The sequence below is a fragment of the Phlebotomus papatasi genome, chromosome 2 (genome assembly GCF_024763615.1).
Source record: "Phlebotomus papatasi isolate M1 chromosome 2, Ppap_2.1, whole genome shotgun sequence".
NCBI lineage: Eukaryota > Metazoa > Arthropoda > Insecta > Diptera > Psychodidae > Phlebotomus > Phlebotomus papatasi.
In genome coordinates, this window is record NC_077223.1 from 54115436 (window position 1) to 54135122 (window position 19687).

At 33.9% G+C, this 19687-nt stretch overlaps 2 protein-coding genes across 2 annotated transcripts in view; one reads left to right on the forward strand and one right to left on the reverse strand.

Moving 5' to 3' along the window:
• LOC129801718 (rhodanese domain-containing protein CG4456) overlaps positions 1 to 19687 on the reverse strand; it is an 887636-nt gene that overhangs the window by 552929 nt on the left and 315020 nt on the right. The window lies entirely within an intron of this gene.
• Positions 331 to 14389, forward strand: LOC129801701 (uncharacterized). Its single transcript, XM_055846984.1, has 3 exons — positions 331 to 618; positions 12121 to 12489; positions 13155 to 14389. Exons 1-3 carry the CDS (start codon positions 595 to 597, stop codon positions 14019 to 14021), a joined length of 1260 nt encoding a protein of 419 aa, XP_055702959.1. The 5' UTR covers positions 331 to 594; the 3' UTR covers positions 14022 to 14389.

Here is a 19687-nt window from a genome sequence, read left to right on the forward strand (position 1 = left end):
AATGATCTATTTTATGCAATATACGGTTGCAAGTATTTTTCATACATATACACTTTCTTACGCCGGCCTTTTTGTTGTTGAAAACAAACTGCGTCTCTACTTCATAACGCAATCATTGCACATTAACAGAAAGTTTTTGATAATTTTTTGAAGAAAACAGTGCAAAAAATCTTACAATAAATCTCCAAAATTGTGATAAAAATTAATGACGAAAGACTTATATATATGAGTGCCGTATAGAGCCATCAATGGATTAGGGAAGTCAATATAGCAGGTATCGGTTTCTCAATTTAAACTACGCGCTGCAACTCGAAATGCGAGATGTAAAGCCTTTCACAGCGCCACTGCTCTGAAGTTGTTGCGCGCGCGAAAAATTTCCCGCCAAAGAGGAGGAGAAGCAGCCGATAGTGGTGGTCGTTTTGCTGGCGGCCCCCATCACCTTGCCACCGCCATGGCCAATGCCACGGAGTCTTAAGCAGGCGATATAAAGGCGGATGCCGAGGGCACCTGGACGTCAGATAGTGTGCGATTTCTCCTCGACGAGGAGCCCAACAAGTGTTTAGTGGCTTTGAGTTGATCCTGTGCGCGGGCATCATGAGGTCCCGTTGGAGTCTTGTGGTTAGTGGATTATTCATTAATAAATTATTAATTGTGACATTTTTAACCTCCCACAATACCTATAACAAAACATTAAAAAAAAAAAGAATTTCTGGCAACAGTCAGAGATAGTGCGTGAAAGTTTTAGCGATCATTAGACAATTTTGGGAATGATCTTGCGTGGAAAAGCATCTGAATTATATTACTGATGAAAAGTCCCATGATAGATGGTGAGAAAATTCCGTGTTGGTGAAAAAAAGAGAAAACGCGAATTTCTTGGGTGAACATACCTCACAATAAACCTCCTCCACCTCTTTTTCTCACCATTCGAAAAAAAGTGATTCAGAGCAAAATGCTGGATGCCTTTCTGCGGATGGCAAATCATGGGATTTTTTCTCACCTCCAGAGGTGACTTTCGATTGGGGGATTGCCTTGACAAGAAGATGAAAAAAACCTCGAAAAAAATAATATGTGGCTTGGCTACAGAAGAAGTCCGAGATGCGCGTGTGCCAGTGAAGAGAGCTGCTAAAGTGAGATGTTTCCCGCGCAAAAACGTGACTCTCGTAATTCACACAATTAAGGAATAGAGACCACTTTCTCACTCCACGACGTTGCTCTCGGACATTCTGACAAATATATATAAATTTTCGTGATGATGAGATAAGATGAGATTATTCAGCTATAAAAATCTTTTCTATCCTCTTCCTAATCTCACTTATTCTATGCCCAGGGTGTTTGAAAACACTTGAGAAAGTGAAATTTGTTCTTTGTATCCCAGAGTGATGCTAATAATTGAACAAATCATCGTTAAATTCTTATCTAGTTATTTACTAGAAGTTGTGTGATTGTAATCAAACACAGAAGCAGTTTCTTGGTTTTTTTTCTCTTACTTAATGCTTTCTGGATTATGCCTCTTTCACCATATCGTGGCTTAAAGTAACGAAACAAGAGAAATTTACGATGGCAAGCACGATAAATATACTAAAGTATCATAAGAAATTATAAAATTCCTAGACGAGATATATAATTGTATTTATAGCTCTTAAAGTAGAACGTGTAAATTTGATAAGGAAATGGGGTGTATAATTCCGATTAAGATTTTGTTTCGCCAATTTTAAGAGTAATCATGTAATGTTGCTCAATTGGGCGTAAAATTTAGTTATTTTAAAAATAATTCATTTTAAATCTACAAAATAAAAAAAAATGGAATTGGGATTAGGTCCTTTTTGCAGAAACGTTAAATTTTATATGGTTTACAGAAATTAAGATTTATCCATATAGCTTAACCCTTCTATTTCTTAACAGGTAGAATTTTTTGGAAATTTTCATTTACGATTACACAATAACAACAATTTATCTATTTTTTCGAAAAGTCACTGAAATTTTATTTTTTATTCATACATTTGGGATTTTCAAGAAAGAGGAAAAGCCATCAATCTGAAAGACATGTTAGACCCTTTTGAAACCGGAGCTTTCATGGTTTTAGGTTTAATAATTTCCTAACATGTATATATTTCTTAGACAATATGGGAATGTAGGCATGGTTCGTACAGAGTGAACCTTCAAACGAAGCAAATTTTCTCTTTGTTTGCAAAGAGCTAGGTCGTCACATCTTACCCATACGATAGTTGATTACTAACCTTACAAGACGCGATAAGAAATGGTAAACTAGCTCTATGCAAACAAAGAGAAAATTCACATCGTTTGAAGGTTTACTCTGTGCGAACCATGCCCACATTCTCCTATTTGACATAAATTTCGAAAATTATTCCTTCAAAACATTATAATTTACCAGTACTATAATCTTGCGTTCAGAAATAAAGTTAAACCTTTAATCTGAAATTTATGTCACTGTTCCTGTTTTACTAACACAGTAATTACAAACGTTGGAACTAATTTTATTACTTTTCAGTCCTGAGGATTAGCAGATAGTGGACGGAAAAATAGACCTCTCTTGATATTTACTCTTTAATTCTTCACGACGTTTCGAGGATGAATGTCCTCTTCATCAGGTTTCGAATTAGAGGAAAAATCACGTATAGGTGGGAAAATTTTTTACTGCTGCACTTCACTTGAACTTTTTTGCAATTTTTCACTGAGATGTTCACCATCCAAAAGGCTGACACAGAATGTCACAGTTTCTGTGGCTGACACAGTTTCTGTGTCAGCCTCTTTGATGGTGAACGTCTCAGTGAAAAATTGCAAAAAAGTTCAAGTGAAGTGCAGCAGTAAAAATTTTCCCACCTGTACGTGATTTTTCCTCCAATTCGAAACCCGATAAGTAAATTTTGTTTATGAGATTATAATAAATATAAGGAAGATCGCTAAGAAATTGTCATATATAATGTTGTTATGACGTACAGTTTTACATAAAAAATAGATTGTGATGATAAAGCAAGGGTTTAGGAGAGAAGTTTTATTGAGTGATTTTATGTTTTCTATGAACGTTAAGTAAATTTAAAATTTTTAGTATAGCTTCAATAAAATAACAAAGAATCTTCTAAATTACTTAAAATACATTTCGATCGCTCAGAATAAGAAACGGATAATTTATAGTAGGTAAATTTTACAGGAGAGCTATTAGGTGAGATTCTTAACAATCTCACCTACTATAATCCTAACAAAATTTCATGTCGTCCGATCGACCTCAAATTTGGCCAAAATGTGTTTCGCCACTTCCTGATTCCGAATATATATGTGGCTAAGTTACGTTCCCGGCCGGCCGGCCGCTCTTTGGAGCTTAATAGCTCCTAAACTAAAAAAGATATCGACTTGCGGTTTTCGGCAAAGGTTATATATCGGGTGAAAATTGCAACTTGGTGCATTGACCCCCCACCCCCCACCCCTCCTTCCGCCATTTTGGAGACCCCCCTTTTTTTGTTTTCTCAATAGCTCCGCCCCTATGGCATTCAGCGGGCTCAAATTTTAGTATGTTATAGCTGGGCCTTAGAGCTTTCCATCAATACCAAACTTAAGGTCCCCCGACCCCCCTGACCCGAGCTATAAGGGTCCAAAAAAAATTTCTTAAAATGGCCATAACTCCGGTTCTAATTGTCAGAATTTAAAAAGTGAGGGCTTTTTGGAAAGCTCTCGTGAAATGCCACTTCCCCTTCTAACATCGCAAGTTCATAAAACCACCGCTAGGGGCGCTTTTTTTAAAAAGAAAATTTTTAAATCTTAAAAGTTAAATAACTCAAAAATTCCATTGTGCATCGGGCTGAAAATTTAGTATGTTGTAGCCGTTGATTATACCTAAGTTGAAAAACTAAATTGTTTCAATTTTTATTATTCGGAAAAAAGTTTTGTTATGTTGCAATATCTTAACATTCTTAAATGGTTTTGAGTAAAAATTTAGTTAAGAGATCTTCTTGCTATAATTTTTTAACGACTTTAAACATATTGTATACATTTACGTGATTTTTATTGAATAAACAATAATTTTCTCATATGGGTCATTTACTATAACTCAATTGCATAGTTAACTTTTAAATCATCCGGTTGAACAATTTATGTTAAACTAAAAAATATAATTTGAAAAGAGATGGCAAAGCGTACCAGCTTTGCGGAATGCTCGAACTCACGAGATAGAGCTCACCGTGAATTAGTTTTTTGCATAATCTTTTGGAATCACTGTTCTACTAGAGATCAATTTGATTCATAAATCACAAAAGCATTTGAAAATCGAAAAATCAGTACTTAACCGATTGATTTTACCAATGAAGACCGATGCAGCTGGGTTCTAATTTGCAATACTTTTCTAAAAAATCCAAATTTAACCAAAAAGAAAAATGAGCCTTCCAAAGTATTTGACCTTTTATCTTCAATAATTCAAAATGGCGAATTTTCCAGTCATAGGTTTGTTTGGGCGAAATATTTGTCTGGACCAGCTCTAAAACATATCCAAAGATCATTGAAAAAGCTTGGGCCAATTTTGAGAAAAATCGAAAAAACATTATTTTTAGGAAATATTAATTATTGGGGATGTAAAATTATTCAAAAATCGTTACTTAACCGGTTCATTACCGATGAAGACCGATGCAGCCGGGTTCGAAATTGTAATACCTTTCCAAAAAATCCAAATTTAACCAAATCGGTTGAAAAATGAACCCTCCAAAGTGGTTGATCTTTGGCCTCCAATAATTCAAAATGGCGAATTTTCCGGTCATACGTATGTTTGAGCGAAATATTTGCCTGGACCAGCTCTAAAACACATCCAAAAATCATTGAAAAAAGCTTGGGCCAATTTTGAGAAAAATCGAAAAAACTTTACTTTTAGGGAATATCAATTATTAGGGATATAAAATTATACAAAAATCGGTACTTAACCGGTTCATTACCGATGAAAACCGATGCAGCCGGGTTCGACATTGCAGTACCTTTCATAAAAATCAAAATTTAACCAAATCGGTTAAAAAATGAGCCTGCCAAAGTGGTTGAACTTTAACCTACTAAAATTCAAAATGGTGAATTCTCCGGTCATAGGTATATTTGGGCGAAATGTTTGCCAGGACAAGCTCTAAAACATATCCAAAAATCATTGAAAAATATTGGGCCAATTTTTTGCAAAATTGGAAAAACTTCATTTTTGACCTATTTTTGGGGGATAGGGAACGTATGAAAGGGGAGGGGGAAAAATAAAGAGGTTGGGTACGAGATAATGTCATTTGAGGAGGGTCATCGAAGACCGGAAGTCGATATCTCTTACCGTTTAAGCTCCAGAACAGTGAGATGTTGAAAAAATGTCGATTATATAACTGCTCTCTCTTTGAGTTCGAGCAGTAAAATTGAACAAAAGAAAAAGTAAACATCATGTTATAATCTTTATGATTTGAATTTTAAGTAAATGCCTAACCTTCCCATCACTATAAATATTTTAAATGTTAGAACATCGTACGGAACAATTTGGAAAACGTAAGGATTAGTTTAGGTACTTAGCTTACGTTCATGACCATGTCACATATAAGATTAATATTAATGGCAAAAAAAGATAGCAAGTATTTTATCATGCCTCTCTCTCGCGCTTCGCTCGAAAACTGACCGAATCACAGTTGGCCCGCTTGGAAAATTGCTCGAGTTGCCTGTAATACGATTCAGAAAGCATTTAAATACGAACAGTAATATCTTACTTATCGTATTATTCCACTAGAGTGTACTCTTTCTAACACACGTGATATTCCATTTGAATTTTGAATATTATATACCCCTCCGGCTTTTCTTAATATTAATATTAATCTTATATGTGACACCGCGGTGAATCTACTTTTTTAAAGCATCACGAGAAATTGTGAACTTTATTTGCTCTTGCAAAAACGTGTAATACTCTCAAAGTGAGTATAGTTAGTACTAATCATCCTAAAAGAAAAATTGAAACCACCAAGTAAATTGAGAAGTTGGTAAACCGCAAGATAGTCAATAAATACGAAGATATAATTTCCAAATGGCTCACGACTGGTCTTTGTAATATTTATCTCAACGTAAGCTCTTCTTGACATTATCTCAATTCGTGGTTGTAACACAAAAGTTTCACTATGAAAAACCTACACATTATATTTGCAAAATAAAAGCCTCCCAAAAGTGACGATTGCGCGGGAATTGTGACACTTTTCACTCTCGTTTTTAATTGAGCCTCCATGTCTTTCTAATCTTGATTTTTGTATACAGCAGAGTGCGATCATTCACCCGATTAGCATACAATAAAGTGCAAGAAACAATTCGCTGGCAATTGCAGGGCGGCACTTACTAGTACACCGTTGGAGTTGAAGAGATGATTGGAACCATCTACAAGATCACGATGATTTTCTCCTGCAATATTCACGCAGGAACAACCACAATTGATTAGCAATTGTCGAGATCTTTCAGAGCCACCGTGTTTATGTGCGCACGTGATCGGCCAAGTACAAGATGAATCAGCCAGAAAATCGCGCAAAAAAGCACGGATCAAGTGGCTCCGGTGCAAATTTCCTGTCAATTTCTTCACAGTGGCGTCACACTATGCAAATTTATCTTTCTCCTCGCAAACGAAAATCATTATTGCATAATAATTGTCGTGGGCAAGAAAACCCACAAATTTCTGCTTTCATTTTCATAAAATGCTCTGCGATCGCAAGATCAATCTATGCGCGCCTTCATTTCGCTAAGATCTAGGAGTGATGAATTCTTCCTCCAGCGAATTTGAATATAACATATGAACAAAAACAATCACCCGAAGGCAATAATTCATTGTCAAGATCGCTGATTTATTGACGCGATCACTCGAAGAGCTTATTTATCGTTGAAAACCACTAATGCCTTCTTGAGGTATTTTCGCCGAGATAATGAGAAATATCATCAAAAGGAAATTTCTACGATCCCATAGTGATTGTGTGGTTTTACAAACGGCTTCCCTTCCGCTTTTCTCTCTTTCTTTTGAGGGCGCCAAATGGTCTTTAGAGCTCTTGTAGGCAATATACACTATAAAACATTATAGAAATTAATTGTGTGATTTTCACGCTAATTTGAGGGATGATTTAAAAAGCCTTGATCAAAACATTCAAATTTATTCAAATGAGATTTCTTCAATAGGACTGGAAAAATTTCTTATAATTAAAATTAGACTTAGGGTTTCGACAGATCTACGGTTTAAGCCGAGAAGAGGATTAGTAAAAAGGGACGGCAAAGCATCTCATGCTTTGCTAAATTCTCGAACTCGTGGTTTAAATGCTGTACTTCAAATGTAATTTCGTATTATTTACCGATTACTGGTTCAAAACGGATTTATTGAACAGATTGGATCATTCAAAAGATCGTCTAAAATAGCTAAGGAGTAATGTAATTGACCGAATAGATACAATCTTATTAGAAATTTCAAGACCCTTCTAACAAACCTAAACATGATCGCACTCGATTGATAAATTGACAAAGCCTTTTTAACGTTTGACCTTCAAACATCGTTATTGAGAATAATTCAACGATATTTTCATATATGGACGAATTGTCTGCCTAGACAACTTCTAAAATATATCCAAAAATGAAAGATCGCAAGACGCGTTTTCGAGTAATCCTGAAAAACATGGTTTTGTAGGGCAAGGAAAATGTACTAATAATAGGGCAAGGAAAATACTTGAGATAAAATGTTCATATTTTGGGATTATTTTCCTATAGATTAATAGATGATTTTTTTCAAAAAAGACAAATTTTTTATCTATTATGGGGGCGCGGGGAGCCGTTGTCAAACACGAGTCTTAACGGTCACTGAATTTAAATTCTGTACATTAAGTCATTACAAACCCTTTTGATTTCGATAGAGTAACTATCCAAGAAAACAAATTGGCAATCATAATTCAAATCAGGAAAAAGGATGAAGGTCAATTTTAAAAAATTCGATGTCGAATTTTCCGTCCGCCATTTTGAGCAAAAATTCTGTATGACCTTTCGCAAAGCAAAAAAAAAACAATAACAAAATATATTTTCATCTCTGTCGGACTATTTTTCCAAAGTAATTAAGGAACTAAACTTAAAAATCCATTTCCGACAGCAATTCGGATAACAATTGCCTAGGACTAAATAATCCAAAATCATTCAATTTGCGTATGATGTGCAATACCATTGTAAGGAATGGGTTCATGATCCCAAAGTCGACTTATGGGAGAGGTCTTCAGAAGGTGCCAATCTCTATCTTTAACCGTATGGACTCTAGGCATGGCAGCGACCGGATGAATAGACGGGCAAACAGCGTGACATCAAAAAATTCGAAACTTTAGATACCCAAAATTCTAACAAAATACGAATTCTTAGATCGATCAATAAAATGGATAAAAATAAGTATAATTGAATCATTACTTCGATTTATTATATGCCTTAAGCCGTCTGTCGGGTAATTCTCAAATTTATTCAAGGCCAATAATTTTATACAATACCTTTGTCAAAAAAAATTTAGACTTTTTTAGAAAGTAATTTGTTCAATTTAGAAAAATTGTAGAGCTAGTCATTTTTTTTTAAACTTAAATATTAAAAATCTTTAAGAAAGTTTAAAGATTTAAGTTAAAAGTTTCTGAGTCGTAATCTAAAGACGTTTTATAGACAAGTTCACCTCAAACTTTTTAGTAGACTATTTAAAGGTTTAAACAACTTTAAAATTAAAAACAACTTCAAAAAATGAATTTTCTATTTTTAGTATCGTTATAAGAAGAATTTCTTACAGCATAAAAATTGAAGAAATTTAACACTGAAAAGAAATAAATTATTTATCAAAAATAATGTACTTTACTGTGAGACAGTGGATTTTAAAGATTTATTTGAAGAAGTGCATATAACACTAATGATGTTTCATATATTACGTATTCATCTAAGACTTTTCAGTATATTATTAATTTTTAAAATTTTCTATTGTCAATTGTTCCTATTTTATTTTATTTATTATAATAAGATAAGATAAGAGAATTATAATAATAAGATCTTCAGCCGAAAGTATGAATCTGTTTTTGAATTCTAATTTATGTAAATTCCTCAGTTCTGAAAGAAGGAATGCATAAAGATTTTCAGTAATATTTCGAAATATACCAAAATTTAAGATTTCTCACAAATGGTTAACCCTTTAAGGACGAGAAAGTCTAAAATTGGGGGTGAGCAAAAATAATTTTTTCAACCTTTTTAAAGCAAAACACAATTTTAGATGACTGTATAGGAAAAAAATCATTTTTGGGTCACCGCCACCGGTGACCCAATCGTTTCAACTTCGTTATTGTGATTTTTTTTTAACATTTTAGCTTTAAAATTTGACGAAATTTGATACTTTAAAAATAAAGATCTTTATTGGAGAATATGAATCAACCTTGAAAACCATTCAAAGATTTTTCATTTAAATATTGTTCTCAGAAGTCAGAGGAAAAGTAAAAAGAGTGACTTTGACGGATCTTAAAAGACTAAGAAATTACATTCTGACTTTTTAGTCAGTAGAAAATCTAATTTAATAAATATATTATTTTACACTATACATATAGCTGAAACATCATTTTATATTTTCGCAAAGGCAAATAAAGAGAAATATTAGATGTTTGCGCAATAAAATTCATCTAAATTTTAAATTGTAATTTATCATAGAGGTGACCTTTGCAGATTAAGCAAGCAATACAATTAGGTATTATACTTTTTCTAAAAAGTATTGAGCAAACTACTATTTATTCAGAGTAATGAACTTTCTTCCTATCCATAGAAATATTTAACAGTCTAATTCAAACAAATTTCTTCCAAATTATAAGCACAAAAATCATTTGCTGGCTAATTTGCCTCGGTCTCCCATATAATTTTTTCTAGTTCCTTCTTCACAACCCTATACCTACATTATTCAATGCTTAATAGTAATAACCATATAGGTACGAAAATTTTATTCCCTGAAAACTAATTAAGTTTTACAGAGATATTTAACATACATTATTTGCATCATAAGATGAACCTTAATATTCAACGGGTAATTTTCTGTTAATTGAATTTGGAAATGAATATGTTTATCAATTAAGTAATTAAAATATTAGTCAAAAGACTTTAGAAAATTTTAATGTTGACTATAATAATGCACGTTTGATATTTTTATAAACCTTAAAACTTTAACATCAATATTTCAGTATAACCTTGTGAAAGGCAAAATTTCGTTTATAATTTTCATTCATAAAAACAGATTGTGACTAACACAATTGGAAAGATATACCCGAAATTGATAAAAAGACAGAAAAAGGTAATAAATTGTGAGGTAACTTCAAACAGAGAGTGAAAGAATGATTTAAATGAAAATTGCGTGAGAAAGTTCATGAATCTCTGGTGACTCGAGAGATCATCTCAATCATGATCAAGTGGAAGGAAAAAAATATTATTTATTGCTGTTGTTTGGAATCCCTCAATACATACCACAATCGTGTGTTATGCAAAAGTAGAAAAAAACGCAATAATTTCTCAATAAAATGTATTTCATGTTTAACAAGTATTTGCATAATTATTTCACTGGATGTTTATTCCAAACAGTAGTCTTTTCACTCTGCACTAACATCGAAGGCAGTGAGTTGGCAAAAAAACCACATATTGAAGGTGTTTAATAAAATACCATTTATATCTAATTGCAATCATTCATATACTTGTATTACTTTCTCCTTCAAATCAATTTGCGTAACATTGAACATTTAAATGATATGTGAAGCTTTTCGCCGGAAAAACAATATTTCCTCAAGAGAGAAATAATTAGTATTTTTAGGAAGTTCTTTTAAACGTTTTTAAATTTTGATAAACAACGGAAAAAATACATTCTAGATTGGTACGTGAATTAAGATTAATATTAAAATTAAATCATAATATGACCATTAAATACTAAAATAGTATTCTAGTGGCGATCGCGATTGCGTATGAGCTTAGAAATTTTATGATTAGTGATCTTTGAGCTGAAAGATCATAGATCTTCGTGATCACCAAGTTATGTTTTGTTGTTTGCTTTTGTAACTTACAGAAAACGCCTCGGGGAGAAAAGTGTCAATCTCACTTAGCACCTACCTCTACGTTGCAAAGTAAGATCATCAATATGACACCACTGACAAATTCGATGATCAGGTGGTTGAAGACTAAACTCTAGTCTCTAGTGACAAATGAGACATAAATTACTAATTAATCTCTGTCACGATAACTTTCATTCTTTTACTGCATATATTTTCATTGAGAAATAGTTGTCCCCATCAAGATCACGATCGCGATCCATAAGATAAAAAAAAGTACTAGGCTAACGGGTCAACAAAATTGATACTAATTCTCTTCACAACTATTTTAGTTTTGTCTTTCAAATTTTCCAAATGAATTTCACTTTCCTGAAAGTGATCCTGTTTGATGTCACTCTTGCTTTCCAAAAAATCATGCCAATGTGCAATGCCACAAAATCAGAAAATCACGAATTAGAGAAAAAAAAACTTGTCCCAGTGATCACTCACTGATCTTTCTCCAAATGTGGTTGCAAAAAAAATGTATCTGGAGAGCAATCTCAGAAGTAATTAACCATGCTTATGAATTGTTACAATAAATAACAATAAAATAATGGGCTTTGTAAATTGTTTTGAGGTGAGGGAAATTAATTGCTCTTTACTAAATCAACACTCATCTGCACAATAAACAGCTATTGAGACTTTTCATTTCATTTTCATGGTTCTGCGCGTTCATCGACTCGCGTGGCGCAAAATAAAGACCGTTAGACTATCAACTATGTGATATATAAGACTAAAGTCACTGAATTATTCCACATATTTATTCATATAGCACATTAGTGCAAATTTTGAAATGCATTCATACGTGAATTGATTTAAAATCAGGGAGGGACCTTTCTATAATTTCACTCTTCAAATGTTTTAATGTGATCCACCAAGCCATGAGGAAAATTAAACTTTGCACCAAGATCATGGTTAAATCTAGATTTTGCCTAAAGCTGGGCAATTTATGTTAACACTCAAGTAGTCCAGTGATCTTTTTAGTAGTAGATTTATTCAAAATTTATTCAATATTTTTTTCTTTCTTCTATAGATAGTCCTCGGAGTTGCGCTCCACTTCTCCTTGGTGTCCACCAAGGCGGTCCTGGACCAGACTGCCGAGGAATCACAAGTGAGTTCATCGCAGGTGGTTCAACAGCGCGTGGGCTTTGGTCCAAGTGGCGGCCACGATGACCACCACCATCACTATCACGAGGAGCACGATCCCGGGTACTGGAAAAAGAAATTAACCTGGAAGGAGGGTTGGAAGAAGATCTGGAAACCCGCCAAGAAGCAGATCTGGAAGCCGGCGTGGAAGAAGATCTGGAAACCTATCTGGGTACCCACACAAAAACCTGCCTGGAAAGAAATTCAAGTGCCCGCGTGGAAGCAAGTGTGGAAACCTGTGTGGAAAGAGATCCAGGTTAGTTCGATTACTTGAGATTTTAATTGATGCATGGTATGCGTATACGCTGATGTATAAAATACCGTGAAAGCTGAAATTTAAGTTTATACGTCCTTTATAGGGCTTTGACCAATTGAGATTTATTTTTCCTTATTTCCAATATATACTATATCGCATTTCCTAGATAAACTACTTCCATAATAATTAATCATTGTAAGAAAACTTACGGAGTCAGTCAACTGATTAGTCCACGCCCTCAATAAACTTTCATTTTTTTCAAAAGAAAATTATATAACTTTTTTTTAGTACTTTTGCAAATTTGTCTCTATCTCAAAACTTCCGACTTTTACGAGATAGCATAAAAGAAAAATATAAAACGATTTACATTTAAAAAAAATTCGCCTAATTCTATTGTGTTATATTATGTACTTGTTTTTTCTATAATATTTTTAAATTTAATGTCTAGAAGTCATTAAAAACATATCAAAATATTCAGTATTTTTTGGTTTAGAGGTTCTGGATCAGAATTTTAATAAAAAAAAATCAGATCAAACAACACATAAAATTAAGACAGAAAACCTTAAGTTGATTAAGAATGAAGTATGAAGGACTAAAAGGATCCCTAATGTAGAGACTGTTATATATACTACAACTCATCTACGTCTCTTATTTTCAATTCATAGGTACCGGCTTGGAAGGAAATTCAAGTGCCGGCCTGGAAACAAATCTGGAAACCAGTATGGCATCCAATAAAGGTTCCCGCGTGGAAGGAGATTCAGGTTCCAGACTGGAAGAAGATCTGGGTGCCTGTGTGGAAGGAGATTCAGGTTCCGGCATGGAAGGAAATACAAGTGCCGGCATGGAAGCAAATCTGGGTGCCAGAGTGGGTTAAAGTGGGAATCCCTGGTGAGAAATATCTCGGCAAGGACCATGAAGGGTGGGAGTACACTAGTCACGATCTGTGGAAAAAGAAGTTAATTTGGAAGCCACTGTGGAAAAAGATCTGGAAACCGGCTAAGAAACAAATCTGGGTACCTAGTAAGAAACTGGTGTGGAAGGAAGACTGGAAACAGACGTGGCGAACAGAGAAAAAACAGATTTGGGTTGATGATAAAAAGTTAGTGTGGAAAGAGGCATGGAAGCAAATCTGGAAGCCATCGAAGAAACAAGTTTGGGTTCCAGAGAAGAAGTTAGAGTGGAAGGAAGCGTGGCAGCAGGTGTGGAAACCAGCCAAGAAGCAAATCTGGGTACCAGACAAGAAATTAGAGTGGAAGGAGGCGTGGAAGCAGATCTGGGTGCCAGATTGGAAGGAGATCTGGGTGCCTGCGTGGAAGAAAATTTGGAAACCAGTATGGATCTCAGAATGGTTCCCAACACCAGATCACCATGATCACCATCATGAGCATCACGAATCTCATGGATGGGATCGGAAAGATCAAGAATCAAAGGTCGTGTGGAAAAGACACGACCAGCAGCCTCAGGCTACTCCAGTGCCACTGAATCCTGTTCTCAGTCCAGCATCAGCTGCCACTCAGACACCTAAGCTCTGAATACCATCCTCACGATTGCACTTAGAGATCTTTACATTCCAACCCTTCTGTGTAAATATTTGTTGTAGAGACATCGGCTAATGTGCTAGGTTCTCTTTATATATGTATTTTGTTTAAGTATTATATACTTGCGTGTGTTAACAATCAAACAGTTTTAAATTAAGGAACAAAATGTACCGTACCTTTAATTTTATTTTTATTTGTATCGTTGCTCAGAAGCACTGACGAACTGTCTTTTCAGAGCTAGAAAAAACTGAACTCAGTCAGGTTTTGCCTGACAACCATGTTGTTATGTCCAAGTTTTGTTGTTTCTTTCTACCAATAAAAGAATTTATACAAAATGACAAAAAGCTCGTAAGAGACTAAAATACGTTTTATTTCTTTTACTCCCCTTCCTAAACCTTAAGTACATTTTTTATTATTTTGGTCCTTCCACTAGGCGTGTGAGAAATTGTGTGGGAAAGTGTGAGCTGTATGATAATAGTGTCCTAGCTTATACGGACTTCATACTTAAGGCTTAGCTACATGGCTTAAATTCTCTAATTTCGTATCAGTTAAGATTTGTTGGAATACGACTTAGAATTGGACATTATCAATAAAAATCAATAAAATTGGTTGCTATTTTGAAATTTTAGACTTTCGGGAACTAGGCTAAACCTCAGGTCTGCAGGCCAAATCTCTTTGAGGTGGCCTATAAGGAAAACTAGAATTTTTGTACCACTACAAGGGGTTATTATTTTATCGATTGATCCCCTATAAATTTAGATTTACTGGAAATGCCTTCAATTTATAGGTAAGTTTGAATGCCTACAGAGGGATGTATATTATCGTATGTTGGTTTTTTTGTCCAAAATTCTGTTTAACCCATTTGCATCTACAATATTACTCCATCAGGCAGAGAGTAAGCATTAAAATTTGTCGTCCAATTATTGTCGGTTAAACTTCACAACACAATCAATTAAATAAAATTTGGTCATATTATAAGCAAAAGCGTTCCATTAAAATTTAGAACCTGAAAATGTTTCGAAATAGAAAAAAAATTAATCGTTTAGTAGAATTTTATATCTGAAGTCAATTATTATTCAATAACATTTATTTTATTTTATTTCTTAAAATTATTTACAAAAATATTCTGTAAAATTAACAAACAAGTCTTTTTTTGGTTTTAATCAGAAAATAGTGCTTTTCTTTTAGATGAATACAAATGTAAAATTACTATTTATGATGATGAATCCATCCTGGAGGTGGTTTCGGCAAAGGAACATATTCCTTGAGTTCAATGGGGCCCCATACCCTCTTCCACACCGCCACGTAGACTTTCCTTGTCTGCCAGGTCTTAACCCATCTGGGTTTCCAGATGATCTTCTTGCGCCAAAAGCCCTCTCTCCAAGGCTCACGAGCGTGAATGTGGACAACACTGGAAGAAACGGTTATGGTCAGGAGTGAGTGTATGTCACTACCAGCGTCACCATGACATGAATAATTAATGAGCGTGTGGAAAGTAAAAGTGATGTGAGTTCATTCGCGCACGCGGCTCACTTCTTGCACTTCTTAGGAATACAAAATGCGAAGGCGCAACATATTACTTTCCCAAGTAGTGTAATTGTGCACTCGGATGCATTTTAACGAAGTTTTTTCCACCACACCCGGAGAGTGAGAAAAGAAAATGCTGAAGAACATTCACCAATAAATCAAGACACGCGTTAATTGAATTAATCTTGAGGAAATTATTCTTTATTGTGTTTTACCTGCATCTCATTCATGCAATCTTACTAGTTAATTGTTTATATGAAACATTTTCTTAGGATCTTCTGGTTTTTCTTGAAAGTTTTTAAAGCGATGTTGGTTTTGTTGGTTTCAATTTAAATCAAATGAATCACTTAATGATATTCTTCATATGATGAAAATTGATTGATGTTCATACATCAACACTTCGGTTAAATAAATGTATTGGAATTGAAATATAATATTAAAAAAATATGATTGAAATAATCTTTAAAACTCATTTACTAAATGTTTATAAATTTTAAGCATACCAAACCCTCAATTCTGGGAATTCTTTAAGCGTTGAATCTTTAAGTCGGCCTTTAAAGGCTGAAATATGTTCTCCGATAAATATTTTTAAATCTAAAGTGTTAAATTTATTTAAAATATCTTTAATTTTAAAGCTGGTTATGAAGACCCTCTCAATCTTTAAATTTTAAATGTGTAAAATTTCACGGCAAGTTCGGAATAGATAAAGCATTATTAACCTTTTCACTCAGAATTGTAAATCTATAATTTTGGCTTTAAATATTTAACTTAAATCATTCTGCCTTCTCTATCTCAAAGTTCCCAATCTTCCCCTAAAATATTTTTTTTAATATATTAGAACATAATGAAAAATAATTGTCGTGAGTACGAATTAGCAAGCTGATAATATTCCAAAATCAGGGAATTATTGTTTTTCTTTGTAAATCTTGAAATAAATAATACTTGTCCTCTTTAATAGAATAGGGGAAAGTGGTATGCCTTTAAATGCGGAAGCCTTTGAATGTTTCAATTTTTCTTTTATTTCTCAAATCAAAAATTCTATTTTGTGAACTATAGTTAATAATACTATTATTTAACTATTTTCTATTAACTTCGATTAACAAAATTGAATTTTAGCTTTGGGAAATAAAAGAAAAATTTGAAGGCTGCCGCATTCAAAGGCTGGCCACTTTCCCCTAGTAATCATGCTTGGTCTTAAAATTAAGCCCTAAAAATTTTCAAATGAATAAATAAATGTAACTATTAACTTTAAAAACTTGTCAAATATCTTATTTTTCAGTTTTCATAGGAATTATTAAAAAAAACTTATCAAAAAATAATTCTTCACTTAAGACTGAAAATATATTTTTATACTCCTTGAACACGTACAGCACTTACTGTGTTATCCGTGTTATCACACTTGCTCATTAAAATTTTAATATGATTCACATTAATTGTCGCTGGTGAGAGTCCAAATGTGTAATTTGTGTGTTTGAATCATTTTATATTCAAAATTTGATCCATTTGTTGATGAAAAGGTAGACTTGGCCCGAAAAATTTGATATAAATTGATTTATAGCATTAATGCGAAAAATTAATGCGATTTTCTCTTTAATTTTTTAATGTGAAAAATATTTATGCTTTAGGTAAATTTAAACTTATTTTTGCAGGCCAAGTCCACTTCTTTATCAATAAATAGAAAAACCCCAAATATTAAATGACTCAAAGACACAAATAACATATTTGAACGCTCACAAGCGACAATTAATGTGAATCACATTAAAATTTTAATGTGCAAGTGTGATAACGCCGTGTGGCTTAGTTTTAGATGCAAGGTCCGTATATAGTGATATTTACATTAGCATTGACCATTTTCATATTAGTATTTTTCGGATTTCGAATTTTATTTTTTAATTTGTTTATTATGTTTTGTTTAGATGGGTTTAATTTTTTTTTGTAATTCGAAATATTGAAAAAATCAAAAAAATTGAAACTAAAATGAAAAAAACATGGCGTAAAAATTATTGTCCAATTTAATATCTCTGTCTAACTATTACGTTTACCTAGACGTAATGTGGTAAACTTAGAGAACAAAACCAAGAAAACGATTTCGTGAAAGATTTTCCATAGTCACATCTAAATAGAAAAAGAAGAACCTAATTGAATTGAACTTGTGATTTTTGTAATTATCGATTTGTTTCATCATTAAATTCAAATTTTTATTCAAAAATTAAATTCAAATTGTACAAATCTAAACATTAATTTCCATATTCCAATTTGCTTCTTAAAAATATTACGAATTTTAAGGGCCATAATATTCTTTCGAATTTTAAATATTTACAATTAAATTAATTTGCAAAATTTTTATACTTTGAAACAGCTTCTGACGAAATTCCTATGAAAGCCAGAAGGAACCAAAGAAAAAGTATCTGGAAAAGATGATAAAAAAAAAAACAATAAAAGAAATTGTAAATAATCTGACTTAACTAAAGAAGTTGTAGAAAACTCATAATTTCTTAAAGAGCCAATTTATATCACAGCTCGTAACACTTTTTACAATCAATTCACCTGAATCTTCATTCTATCCGCTTTTTGGCATACAATAAATCCACTGAGAAATTCCTGATTTTCTTCACAATTGCACAGAGTTCACTGTCAGACACACACTGATGCCTCAATCAGGCCAAAAACACCTTTTATAGTGCGTCCGGAGAGAGAGACTCTCAAATCACGGACCAGCTTTGTCTTCCCCAAATGCCATTCATGGCCAGCCAAAAGAGAGCACTAAACCTGCGTGATTTGCGTCTCAAAGACTCATGGACTTCCGATCGGAATGTCTCGAGAGTCAATTGATCAGTCAAAGCATGTGTTTTGTGGACTTTCCTACCTCTTCTTGGGCGGTATCCTCCTATGGCGATCACGTACCAGTAGTAATAATTGCGCAGAGTCCTGTCATGGCGTCACTTGTGTTATTGCGCACGATACTGTGGTGACGTCACAGGGGCGATAACTCTGGTCGATGGGCTACCTTCAGCCCCACCCCGCTCCCCGTTTTCCCTCCTACTGCCACCCGCCCCTTTTGTTTTTAGTTAATAATTTTAACTGAATATTGTTTGGAGTACTGTTTGCGCGTTTCTTGTTCCAAGTGTCTGTTCCTCGTTCCCTGATTGCCCCTTCCACCGACCGTGACTTGAGTTAATGATTTTAAGTGAATATTGTGCACAGTCCTGTTTTCTTATTGGATATTGCGCACAGTCCTGTGTTTTCTTATTGGATATTGCGCACAGTCCTGCTGTCTGATTGGATATTGCGCACGATCCTGTGTTGTCTCATTGAATATTGCGCACAGTCCTGAGTTCTCTTATTGCATATTGCGCAGATGACTGTGCACTTTATCCGCACGTGATAGAAAAAATGTGTTGCGGTATTTTTTCGCTATCAATGAATGAGATTTTAGGTGAGATTCTTCATAATCTTTTTTTCTTCTGCACTGTCCAAGTGTAGAAAAATGCAAATGCAATATGAGACCTTTTCGCGCGCTCGCTACCATATGGGAAAGAGTATGCTATCGCTGGGGCGCGAATTCACTGACCGAAGTAACGAATTATAGAAGTGTATACATAATTTCATTCATAAAAATAAATTTATATGAAAAGTCGGTTCCTATATTATTTCATTCTTCTGATTTTTCTCCACAGTCAAATTCTGTGTCGTCACCACAGTATCGTGCGCAATAACCCACAGGACCGTGCGCAATAACACAAGTGACGCCATGACAGGACTCTGCGCAATTATTACTACTCGTACCATTTGCTTCCGAATATCAAGTGCAATTTGGATTGTTTCGTAACATATTGTGTTTTTTTTTATGCATAAGCACATGCTTTATGACTGTACATTTAGTTTAGGAGATAATTTCTTTTGTGAATAATCAATAAGATTGTTGAGAAATTTATAGCATTTACTGAAAGAGGAAACCGGGGAAGAATTACCCAGGGAGTTTAAAAAGTTCTGTTTGTCTTATACGGGCTTCAGACCTAAGGCTTAGCCATCTTGCTTAACTCCTCTAATTCCTCATCAAGTATGATTTTTTAGGAAATTGTTGTTTAGGATTGAATATTATAGGCAAAAGATTCATTAGATTTTGAAAAATC